This window comes from Dysidea avara, chromosome 5 (assembly GCF_963678975.1).
Source record: "Dysidea avara chromosome 5, odDysAvar1.4, whole genome shotgun sequence".
NCBI classification, from domain to species: Eukaryota; Metazoa; Porifera; class Demospongiae; order Dictyoceratida; family Dysideidae; genus Dysidea; species Dysidea avara.
In genome coordinates, this window is record NC_089276.1 from 3,173,538 (window position 1) to 3,187,276 (window position 13,739).

General features: G+C 36.9%; 1 protein-coding gene across 2 annotated transcripts in view; it reads left to right on the forward strand.

Moving 5' to 3' along the window:
• The window catches only part of LOC136255731 (receptor-type tyrosine-protein phosphatase S-like), a 133,059-nt gene that overhangs the window by 15,685 nt on the left and 103,635 nt on the right, over nt 1-13,739 (forward strand). For both annotated transcript variants that reach the window (XM_066048571.1, XM_066048572.1), the window contains exon 2: nt 6,397-6,888. In XM_066048571.1, coding sequence (XP_065904643.1) covers nt 6,397-6,888 — 492 coding nt within the window. The remainder of the gene's footprint in view (nt 1-6,396; nt 6,889-13,739) is intronic.

A 13,739-nucleotide genomic window follows, 5' to 3' on the forward strand; every position in this document is an offset into this window, starting at 1 on the left:
ATCTATTACTCAAAATTATCATGCCAAGTCCTAGCTGACTACACTTCAAACACAGTTATGTAGCTATATATTGGCAAGCCACTGAGCCTCCCAACTTGAACTTTTTTCACCTCCCTTCAGCTACCTCTAGAGTAGCCTGAGCATTCCTGTATGTATAGCTACAAACACACATGTATTAAACGCTATTCATGCTAATACAGTTGATGCCGCATCACTTTTTACACAACTCAGGCTTGCCCCATCATGCTTTTAGCATCTGTCTAGTAAGTCAGAAAAAGTCAACAATGGATAAGGCCACAGACTTGATTTCTTCACTGTTCAACATTGCTTTGTCCTGAAATGTACCTTTTCACCAACTGCAGTACATACAATACACGCATCATGGTCCTCCTTTGTGCTCCAGTTCTTTTTGTTGACAATGCAAAGTTACAATTTATGATAGTACAGTGTGGCTTACCTGTGGCTGTGTTGGCTGTTATGCTTATAGGCTTATCAGCTGCAGTTTTTGTAGCAACTGGATTGATTGTAGATACACGTCTCATACTGTTATTCATTTTTAATGCTGCATATATAGTTGAAAGCAAAGCATAGTGGCTACCTCCCTTTCTTACATGTAGTGGATTGTTGGGGTACACGTTCTGACACAAAATTACCACAATGATCTCTGCAGGCATAGACAACCTTTCTTGTTTCACCACTTTTTAGCTTTTCCCTTATTTCAATACTTTTCTCTTCTTTGATCCCTAATCCAATTTAAAATGCCTTCTACTTGTATAGTATGAAAGAAATTCAGCTGTAGTATTTACAAGGAGGAGATTCACCATTTAAGTGGCTTACATACTGCACATATGTCTCTTGCATGTATAAGAGCAGAGCAAGGTGTTATTCTTATGGCCAATTGTGTAATTGGAAAGCTATACATTTAGGTATGAGAATTATCTACAGTCATTAAATAACTGCAGGCATTGAAAATGAAAACTGAATGGGAATTGAATGCTATTACCTATGTAGCTATACTACAGTTGCTGCTTATTTTATTTCTATTCATTACAAATAACAATGAAAGGCTCTGTACATTATAAGAACTCACCATTTATCATAAGAACTCACCATTTATCATATGAACTCACCATTTCCCATAAGAACTCACCATTTATCATAAGAACTCACCATTTATCATATGAACTCACCATTTACCATAAGAACTCACCATTTCCCATAAGAACTCACCATTTATCATAAGAACCCACCATTTAAAGAACTCACCATTTATCATAAGAACTCACCATTTATCATAAGAACTCACCATTTATCATAAGAACTCACCATTTATCATAAGAACTCACCATTTATCATAAGAACTCGCCATTTATGTAGTAAAACTTAAAATTGTTGTCAAGGGTAGTGTATTCACAGCTGTGGATCTATGCCCACTACGTTGGGTTTAACAGCCCAATGTACTAATCATTCGGAAATCTGGTCCACAATGTGCTACATCATGTTCACAACATGAGTGCCATGGCTAAAGTGTCATGTATTGTGTGTAATTTTATGTAAGCATAATAGTTATTTGGGTATGCACACTAATATGCACACTATGTGTAGTGTAGGTAGAAATATATGTATGTGCCACTGACAGTGGTAGCTACATTCCCACTGAGGAAGAATACATGTATGGTGACCGGGCCTGCGACAATAGGATAAGTTGGCACAAACTATACCTTGTCACACAACAGGTAATATCTAAGTACTGGAAAGAATAGGTGTAGTTCTTTCACCTATCTGGTGAGTGTGCCTAGAGTGATATATATATATATATATATAAAGATGAATTGCTGTCTGTCTGTGGTCCAGTTAACTCCCAAACAGTAGCACCGATTGACCCCGGATTTGCTGCATAATAATCACCATCAAGCTGGCACCAAAGAGTTTATTAATAGGAATTTCTAGCATGCGATACAGTGCCAAAGTTGCCATTACTGCAAGTTCGTAAGCAGGTTTTGTGACCACAGATACTTCTTACTACATGGAGTGGCAATGGCAGCCCTGCAACACTGATCTACGATATAATTCACACCCTTTGGCGGAGAAGTTTTGAACATTTTCTGACACGTGCCACAGCCACATTTCATCAGTAATTAACTTCACCATCTACAAGCCTTCTCTCTATGCTAAATATTGGTGGAATTTATGCCTATAAGTAATGAACTAACCTTACAATTCAGCATGAAGGCAAACAGACCATAAATGTGCCTAGATTTTGGAAAAAATGATCCAAATCGCACATTAGAAATTTTGAGATAAACGGTTTTAAAGAATTCAACCCAGCATAATTCTCCAAGGATAGCATGCACGCGTATGAATCTTGCATTAAAGGTGCTTCAATCTGTTACGTTTCAGACCACTTCCAATACTTGTAGTTTCCCGCCAAATAAGATAGAAAATCTGAGTTGTTGGATGAGTGAAATAGTATCATGAATGCTCACAAAGAGGTGGAGGGGGGGGGGGGGGGGGGGGGTGGTGGAGTGGGCAAGAGTTAGACCTCAAAATGGAGACAGACCATGATTGGGGTCCAGAGACTAGATTACAGGGCTGTACTGTCTCATTAGTAGTTGATATGTAGTAAAATCCACAGAAAAAATGTCTGGCCAACATTATCAGGCTGTCCACCAATAAACCACTGATTCTTGCCAAGCCAGGTCCTTCACAAGGCCTAAAACGGCCATTCTAGCTCTACATACCCCCCAGAAAAGACGTCTGTTGAAACCATCCTCAAGTAGTTTGAGTGGTAATGAGTGTCAAAACTACTAGTACGATAGTGTAGCTATCCACTGGAGGTGTTAGTTTGATTTTGACTAATGTGTGATTTGGATTGGTTTTGTAAAATCTGGTCACAAATAATATAACATGATTTTATGAAAACACAGTTACCTGGAAGTCCGTCAATTCTTTTCACAGTCCGTTGCTGTGTCAATAGTAATGATGTTAGACACGTGTGATGTGCTGAAGGGGATAGTGCTGAAGTATTCTAAACAATGCGCTATGAATATGAAGGAAGGAATGTGAGTTTCTGTGTTTCTAAAATGGTGAATACATGGATCACAGCAAACTAGAAGATTAACAATTAGGCATCACTGCTTATAATGACGTCTATTTTACATTCATTCATGCAAAACAATACAAAGTGAGATACTCTAATAGAGCAGTCACTTATACTCTAATAGAGCAGTCAAATTCGAATCCATAATTCTAATATAGCAGTCGCTTATGTAAAACTCTAATATGTTTGTTTATACACAAATTACAGGGGAATAATAGATAAATGTAAAAAGAATTGCCAGAAAGAATAATTGGAAGATTAAAAAGCATAATAGACTCCTGCCTACTCATAACCTCTATTACTTCCAGTAGGCAAAGGCTTGTCAATAGACCACCTTACCAGAAGCCATGGAATGTTAATTGGATAATAAATTAGCTATTGTGTAATCACTGGAATACTATGGCGGATGGATTGGCCAAAGATATCATACATGTAATATCAAGCCTCTTCAGTCATGGATCTTTTCAACTGTTTAATGCTTGCACTGTTTCAGTGTTGTATCAAAAATTTTTTTGTATCACACTGCAAGAAAAACTTATAATTGTACACTAATTATTCCCAGAACTCATCCGATTATTCCCCAATTCTTTCCACTAGCTATTATTCTCAATTTTATTCCGGCATAATAAACACGTCCCTAGTTACGAGTGAGGGCACTGGAACTACCTACATACGTATGCTAGAGCTTAAGAGAATTACAGCTGGTAAGATGAATTTCAAAGCCTCTACCATCCTGCAGAGAGATCAGCTGCAAACAATCTGTACCCTATAGAGAGATCAGCTACAAACAAATCACCCTGTAGAGAGTTCAACTATAAACAGATAGCCCTATAGAGAGTTCAGCTAGAAACAATTCACCCTGTAGAGAGAATGCTGTAGAGAGTTCAGCTACATGCAAATCACCCAGCAGAGAGATCAGCTGCAAACAAGTTATCCTGTAGGAAATAATTAGCATGTAATATATATAATTTGTATAATTACTGATGAAATCAAAAATAGTTGAAGTATTAAAAAATCAAAAATTGTCTTTAAATCTTGATTATGATTATGATTAAATCTTTTTTTTTCTTCCTGTGGTAAAGATAAAAACTAAAAGTTTAATAAACCCCAAAAGCCAGCCATAGGCTGGCTTTGGGGTATACAATTACAATAAGAAGTGATATCTAATCCAAAACAGCCAAGCTGTAAAAAAAAAAAAGTGCAGCCCTCAAAAAGGCTATGGTGAAAAAAGATGTGAAATCCAAGGTGGCAGCCAAGAAATGGCTGTGATGGTAGGTTAATGGTAAAAATTTTAATAACAACGAATTTAGTGCCAAGACCAAGCAGCACCAAATTCACCTGAATTGTCGTTATTAAAATTTTTACCATTAACCTACCATCACAGCGCCGCCATCTTGGATTTCACATCTTTTTTCACCATAGCCTTTTTGGGAGCCGCACTCTTTTTGTACAGCTTGGCTGTTTTGGATTAGATACTTATTATCTTAACTTAGGGAAGTGAAATGGTTAAAGTCCCTTAACTTGACATTGGGACCCATCTTGCCTGCCTTTTTCTATGTAGCTACGTAAATATGTGTATTTATCAGGGATCACAGAGGTTTGGGTCTTTCTGGCCAACAAAGGACCCAAAAACAAGCTACCCTGGCACCTTGGCAGGTATAATCAAGCCCATAAGTGCCCTCAGTATGGCCCTAAGTGCTTCCAATAGATTGGTACAAACTTTATAGAAGAAAATATTCAATGGAATTTTTAGTGACTGACTGCCTGCCTGCCTGATGCCTTCAGACAAGTGTAACTCGATAATGGCTAAGGCTATGGGGTTGTTGTTTTCACTGCTCAAAGTTGCTTCATCCCAAGATGTGCCTTTTTGCATACCGCAGTGTGTACAATACATGCATCATGGACTTACCTTGTGTCCCATTTCTTTTTGCTGACTGCCCAAGGTGTCAATTTGCAGTATGCAATGCATGGCTTCCCTACGTTTGTAACTAGAAATCGTCCTTATTTTCCAGATTGATTGCAGAGGCCCTTGTAATGCTTCATTGTAATGCTGTGTAATGGGCTAAAATAGGTGAAAGCAAAGTATAATGCCACTTTACTCACTTTTGAGTTAGTAATTGATAGTTGGGGCACACGAATCATCCATATTTTTCGTGGTGTACACTTGAGTTGATTGCAGAAGTGTGTTCTTTGTTTGTATATAGCTCTGTGTAACAGGTTGAGCATAGATGAAAGTGAAGTGTAATGACCATTTCACTTTCAAGTCAGTAATTGATAGCTGTGGCATGCGTTCAGGCAAAAACATTAACTTTGGCGCCATCTGTTCCTTTTCTTTGATATGATATGCCCAGTTTCCAGTCATAATAATGTCCAAAAAAGTAAACAAACATGTAGCTATAAGGAAAAATTGGGAATTTTAAGTTCAATTAGGGATCATAGAAAAAAGTAGGGAAAGAAGAGAGGTTATCTACACCTGCAGATATACTAGTGAACATTTAATCCCTAATTCAGCGATATATACACCCGGCCGCACCCTACTTTTTTCTATGATTTTTAATTGAACTTAAAATTCCTAATTTTTCCTTATACTTGTAACTTCTATAAACACTGAGATGATGGAAATATTGGTGAAACTCATAATAATGACCAAAATTAGGCAGTGAGACATAGCAATGCGGACAGTGGATCAAACATAAAATGTGACCCAATTTTGTCTTAATTTCACATGTGAAATACATTGAAATCTACACTTATATGTATCACCACTAAAGCACTTATGCACCTATTAAAATATTTCACAGAATTTCTTGTAATTCAGTATTGACTACTGATCTAACCACTGTAAAGCTGAACAGAATTTTTGTAATGCCTTAGTTTAATAATCACGTATATTCCAATTGTAAAATGTGACATTAAGGCTGATTTTTCAAAATCCAGTCACAAATTAACAATAAATAGCCTAAGCACTCAAATACCCACTCTAAACTCTTTATTGTGACCAACTAAGTATATTATTTTCACGATTCACAATGTATAGCACACAAAATTAAAAATAACTGAATAGTTTACTGTTTCACTACATGGTCACATGATTTATATCAGGTGGTCATATACAGATCAAGTCAAAAGTAACATCTTACACTTCAAATATAATTCTGGTAGAGAACTACAGTATAAAGTGAAATAAATAGATGGAAAAGTATCTCCAGTGTATTTATATTATGCCCTTTACCCATGGGATAGTAGTATAATATTTGCTTGTTGATTGATCATTCACTGTTATGGTTATCATTCAGTAGGTGGACTGACTTGTATAGATGTTGTTGATAATGTTCAGCAAAATGGTAATGAAATTATCAGTCCTGGTAGGACAGTAATTGTTCCACGTCTCAACTTTACTTGCAACGGTGAGATAACCAACATCAGGGTTAGGGTATCAAATCGTACCAGTGGGACTAATTTTCCTTATATACAACTATGGAGAGAGTCATCAACTCCACAACTCTATAATTTAGTTGGTCAAGTTCAGATACAATCAAGCCACATCAGCAGTACTGGGTTAACACACCAAGAAGCTAACATTGTACTAACTAGTATTGACAGAATACAATTTCTATCTGGAGATGTTATAGGATTTTATAATCCATCTGATACTGGTTATGTAATTGATGATATACAAACAGATGGATATGTGTACTATGTATTTGTTGGATCTAGTGCTTCATCACAGAATCTTAATAATGGCTTCACGTCTAATAGACGACAACCATTGATCCAGTTCACAATTGGTGAGTCTGTATATATATATATTATATATGTGGTGACAGTATTATGCACTTCAATGTCCTTGTTACCGATGTTCAGCTCTACCTGTTACAGTCAACTTCCACACAATCACAACTTGACGTAAATTTACTTATACACTGAACTTACACATGAAGGTATACACTTAGTTAAGTAGATAAGTTAATGTTGTAATTTTGAAGCTGCAGGAACATGCGAAAGTCCTAAAAAATTAGCTAATGTGCCAAAGTCCCTACTTTTGCACATTAGCTATAATTTTGTTCAATACCTAAGTAGGGACTTTCCCACTGACCTATGCCATAATACCATCTCTTGTTTCACAACTTTTTATTGCATAGATCCCTATTTCATTTCTAAATTAACAATTTTTAAAATACTAGTTTGTTAAGTTTTTGTTGTAGCACAGCTAGTTACAGTGTAATTTGTAACTGTTCTATTAGAATATCATACATGACTGTTGTATTAGAGTGACTGTTCTATTAGAGTATCTTGAGTCAACAAAAGTGTGTGCAGCTAGCTAGACAAATATCTTGTTTACTGTTAGGTAAATAGATAGATTGTTAAGAGGTGTGGTCTCTGCACTCTTTCGCCATTAGTACAGCTAAATCCTTATTTGATGGGTGTGGTCATGAACTTATCGCAAGTGGGATCTCATATCGTGAAGTTTCAGATATCTAGCTAGTATACACATATATTACTTCTTATAGTAGCACCAGGACTGAAGCACTTCTGAAATCCAGCTCTGAAATAATTCTGTGGCGTCTAGCTAAATATACTCCTGAAAGAAAGTGTTGATACAGAAAATTAATGCCTTGATATGGTTTTGTTGGATGAAGAAGACAAGCAGTCTGATTGAAGATAAAAGAAACGACAAGGCGCAGAGGGCCTGCAATCGTCGGAACCCTAAAAGACACATGCCATTGGTGAGTTTATTATTGTGGCAGAAAATGGTGGCTGTGTGCTGCTTCATTTGGCCTCTAAGGTTGCGACTGTGGTGAGTGAGTGAGTGAGTGAGTGAGTGAGTGAGTGAGTGAGTGAGTGAGTGAGTGAGTGAGTGAGTGAGTGAGTGAGTGAGTGAGGGAGGGAGTGAGTGAGTGAGGGAGCGAGCGAGAGAGGGAGTGAGAGTAAAGCAGACAAAATTTTAAGTTTTGGCGATTTAAACAAAAAATTCTATATCTGGTTACTGGGAAGTGTTTTCTTGTTTCTAATGCTGTATTTCATGTGAGATGGACTAATATTATTCCATAAAGTTGATTTTCGTGGTGTAAGATGTCTCTAGGATGATTTTTTGAAGGTAGCATTTTAGGCAGTGTGCATTATTTTTTTGGGGGGGAGGGTCTCTACTTAAACAGTACTACTGTACTGTTTGATAACACCACAACAACTTGTAATTTGAGGGTGCCAAATATAACACCACCTTCTTGTGTAATACTAACTAGCACATCGGATTTGTTAAATAACAGTCATAATGACTGTTATAAACTTGCACTACCTTTGTTATATTGTCATTATCAATAATTTAACAATGTATATGATACAGCGATTATAATTAAATTCTACTGTTGTTAAGTTGATAATCTTTCTGTGTCTTTCCGTACTTCTTTGCTCTTTTCACCATAATACTAGATCCTTTAAAGAAAATAGTAATGCTCAATGTACATAATAGTCCATACCTATATGTGTGCACAATTATTCTCTCCTTGTCCGTAGTATCAGGCTTGGCAGACTTCCTGTTTTAGCATTTATCTCCAGGGTATACAGTATGTCAAGCCCTGATGTAGCGATGCAGCTGATTGCTGTCCATGTGATACTTTTCTACAAAAGATAATTATTGTAGTGAAAGTATGCGTATATACACCTGTATGCTTACATTTAAGCTCTACCTTGATCAGCTGCAGATACCGTATCTCCAAGGCTACAGCAGTATCTACTTAATAGTTCCAGTACAGCCCTGCCACTGATAGATGAGACAATAATTTAACATTATATTGTCACTTTCTTCATCTATGCAGTGATCATCATCTATAGTAAGAGAGAGAGAGAGAGAGAGATTTCATATCTATAGTGCATATAGTCTTCAAATTAAGTACATAATAATAATCCCTTGTATGTGTTTTTATATTTTCCTTTAGCCCATGATTATTTCACTGTCCTTATAGTTCTGCTTTCTTGATATGTTAGTGTCAGAACAAAATGTAACATTTTATGTAATGTCTATATTATTCATACAAAATTACACTTTGGTGTCTGGAGTATACTTCCTTAAAAAACAACTTCTCCATAAAAGAAATCAGTCTTGAGTGTTGATTTGAACATGCATGGCATATAGGCCCTAACATTACTTTAAGAGTATTTTCCACTCGTGAATGTACAGAATTTGCAAAGGTTATCATGAACCATGATAGTGGGTTCATAATAGGGATCGCAGAAGAATTTTTGAAAATCTTAATAGAGCAGTCACCTAAAACCAGCCTTAGAAAGCAGATTCGAGCATAAAACAACACTCAGAAGGCTTATTATCAAACACTGAACCCAGACAAATGGTGATATAGCAGTAAAAATGGTCTAGAAGAAATTTGGAAACATTCAAAATTGTGAATTTTACGCGAATTATTCATATTATTATTCATAATATTATTATTATTATTCTTATTACTAGCAAATACAACCAAGTAAAATTACCAAAGGGGCAACCTACCAATAAGGCAGTGCATGACCAGTACAGTGTGTGCGTGTTGGTTTACCGTCAAGACAATTATTATTATTATTATTATTTATTCCAACGTGACAGCCCCCTGGTGAGGCTATTAGGTGGTGAGGCACAATCCCCAAATCAACTCAATATGTCACAGTAGTGACAGATACAACACAATAGTGGCATCGTAACTAAATGTCACCAGTGCCAGTACATCATTGGTGTGGTAATGGCAAAGTGATGTGTACACATAATTATGTATACAAAACGTACAGGAGAGAACTATGCATTATTGCAGTATTGTATGCAGCAATACATTATAGGCAACATCAACAGATAAAAATTATTAGCCAATATACAGTAAAGTATCAACATGAACTAGAGCTAAATAAGGTTCGTCAGTGGTGTAGCAATGGCACAATGACGGGTGACACACTATAATTATGCATACACAACTTGCAGGAGATAGCTACACAATACTGTAGGAGTATGCAAGCCAGATGAACCAGATAAAGGAAGACAGCCAAGCCAGCCAGAACCTAGTAGCTAAGGCCACTCCAAATAAATTCTCTGTTTCCCGTCCTGGACTCAAGCATATGTGCATGCGGGCGGGTGGTTCATTTCCATTATTCATTATAAGATTAGCAGCTTTTTAAGCCATTATTTGTCTAGCACAACCATAAAAAGCTGTATAAAAGCATGCTTAAGCTTATTCCTTCCTTTTTAAGCAGCAAAAATAGCACAAACGTGAAGTTTGTGCCAACATGATAGCACTGCTGACATGTGAGCTGATATGGTTTCAAGTGAGCCTGTCAGTATGCAACAATAACCAGAAAATAATGAAAGAATACGGAACAATGGAATATTTATAGCTGACAGTAACTAGATGCGGGCGGTGGACGGGAAACAGAGAATTTATTTGGAGTGGCCTAAGCCAGGTAAAGGCAAAAAAGATTAAGCATGTATTGAATTGCCTGACACCAACACAAAGGAAGTTCGCCATGCCAGCTGCACAAGACAAAATTGTTTACTTGTATTTTATATTGTAAAGAGCGTGGCATGTGTTTTAATGTTTTCTTGTATTGTTAATTAATTAAATTTTTATGTGACTGGCAGCTGGCATGGAGACTTGAGATGTTACAAACATAAAAACTTACTTGTAATCTTCTTGTTTACGTGTAAAGTGGCCTCTCGCTCTCCTGAAGTCACTTCATGGACATTCGCTAATCTTCTCCTTCGCGCAGTCTGTAATTAAGCAAGGGTGTGGTACTGGGCGTTATATAGAATTACACGTCTGGTCAAGTCATCAGCATGAACAGGCACAACAATTATACGTTTGTGCCTTTTTTTCACAGGCGAATCGATCCCCGGTTAGTTTATGTCTCTAGGCCTCGTAGTTTTCTCAAACATTAATTATTAATTATTTATTTATTTCAGTATTTATGATGTAATTTTAACCGCGTTTCGTATTATTCTTAGTACTTGGTTATATAATTATTTTGTTTCACTCGTGTACAGCCCAAGGCTTCCATTTTTTCGTGATAAAAGCTACACAGCCTTACTCACTGAGTCCTTCTGCGTGTCCATGACCCATTAATTAACCCGTACTCCACAGATCGCTAACCGGCTTCCACCTTGATAAATTTCTAAGTTCTTCGCCATTGCCTGCTGTTCCGTATACGGAAGAAGCTGTAGAAGAATAAAATTACGGGATCTTGTGTGTTCAGGGATGCGTATTGTTCGACTATAGTCTTTATAACGTTAATAGATGGCAGATTGAAGTTGTGCAGCACTCTTTTACCTTACAAGATTGCCATAATAGTATCGTCGCTTACGAGGTGACATGATTCTTATTTATCGAATGGTTTATAATGACATTGGACTCGAGCTATCTGACTTCTTTTCTACCAATACATGCAGTTCTACCAGGGGCCACACAACCAAATTTTTTAAACCACGTGCTGTCACCCGGCCAAGATCAAACTTTTTTGCAGTAAGGAGCATTAATGTATGGAACAATTTACCAGAGAATGTGATTGCAGCCCAATCTATCAACAGTTTTAAAAACCTACTGGATCAACACTTCTCCTCACAAATGTTTACTATCGATCATGACTGGTAGCTAATTTAAATTATGTTTGATTTTATTTTGCTAGCTATAGAATAGGATCATATACAGGCATTGCCTATGTATCCTAAATCACTAATACTAATAATAGGGTCTCTAGTGAGCTGCCCGTCTTCACTACGAGAAGCCGTTCAAGCGTGCATGCAAGGCATCCAGTTTATTCTTCTTCCTAGCCATCACAGTGAGTGCTTTGTTTGTTCATTATAGGGAGAAGATGAATGGTAGTGCTGATATCATGGCTCATATCAAAACATATGTATGGGATTTGTCAAATCAAGCATTTTCAGGTGGTCAACATTAAAAGTTTTCAAACACTGGGTTAAACCTTTAAAAATTAAGAATTATGCATTAAATAAATCTAATATCTGTTTAATATCCTTTTTGAAACCTCAACTTGGTAAAACAGGCTGATCATAAAATCTCATCATTCCTTGTCATTTTTTGTCCAATACAAAATACATGTATTTTACACTACACGCTAAAACACTAATTTACAACCTTTAACTCACAAAATTTCTACAGCACACCATACAATAAAAGAAAGCCCTTCAATTTCTCTATCCAATTCTGACCGTACAAATGGGAAAATGTCGCCATAGCGACAGTTATTTACTGCTGATGATGACATAATACGCGCTCCATACATTAACCTATTGGAAAATTCAATTATCTCGCCGGGAAAATCCCAATTTACAAGTTGTTATCCTTAACCAAATTCGCTAAATTTGGTATCATTCTACGCAGCGAAGGATGCTTAATAAGACTCCGACCGTACAAACTGTTAAACAGGTTAGTTTATAGAAATATGTTTAAAAACACGTGTTTTTATGGGCATTCTGAACACGTAAATTTCGCGGTACAAGGCTCCTTTCTAGCTTCCCCTTCGTTACTACACAAAGAACTTACACATGAATCGAATCGCCTTTCATCAAGGAATCTGATAAACCAAACTTCGTGTCTGTCAACCAAAATACGCGGAAGTTATGGCGCCTTGTTTAGAGGACGGTGTTATTTTATACGAAACTGGCGTAACCCATTCGGAAATCCGGAATATCTTACACAAGTTTTGATATGTGGTTTTCACACACAAAAAAGGTTGGGTGGGGTGTTTATTACAACCCTACCATTTAAAAATATTTTGTGGTCTAAAACCACATATCGTCAACAACCCTCCCATATGGTATCCATGTCATAAACAACTTACAGGGTGTGAAGCCTGACAGTCTTATATGGGAGGATTGTGTGCTACTGTGTTTATGTCACTGTAACTAGCTACTGTGTACTTATTCTAGCACATTATCTGATCAGCTAGTGACATTGACAGTTGCAAGCATTTATGACCACATGCTAACCAGGCTTTGCTGACTACACCTATGGTGTTCCACTTTATGACACACTGCTGCTAGCAGGCTACACCTAGGCTTTCCGGGGCTAGAGCCCAGTCTAAGTCCTGGCAATTGGAACTCAATATGGTAGTTTAAAGTACTCCTGCATGGGTAATGACTGCCATATTCCTGGTAATCATGTAAGACTGGCTACTCCACTGGCCATTAGTAGTGACATTGTGATTTGTACACTGTACATGCAGAAATTGGCATAGGAAGACTTTTCGACCAAGCCTAACCATCTCCTCCTATTTAGCTTGATTAACACCAACTCACACAGTTGCTGCTGCATGCTGCCTTGTTCATACATGCATTTATACAAAGGTGTTGTAAAGTGTCATTGCTACAATAATACCACTACAGCTACAATGTATAGCTATCTCTTCACTACCTATTCTGCTAGACAATTCTACAACTATAATACACATGCTTGATGTATGCGTCATTATATCACGTGAAAATTTATCTTCTCTTTTTGAAAAAAAAATGGACTCTATAGGAATTATAACACTAACAGTTACTATTCTTATAACTTGGTATCATAGAGTTTCATTCTTGTTAGAATAAACACCTAAGACATCTTGTTCTTCTTCAAGTCTCCTGTGCCGTCATCAACACTGTCTCCTA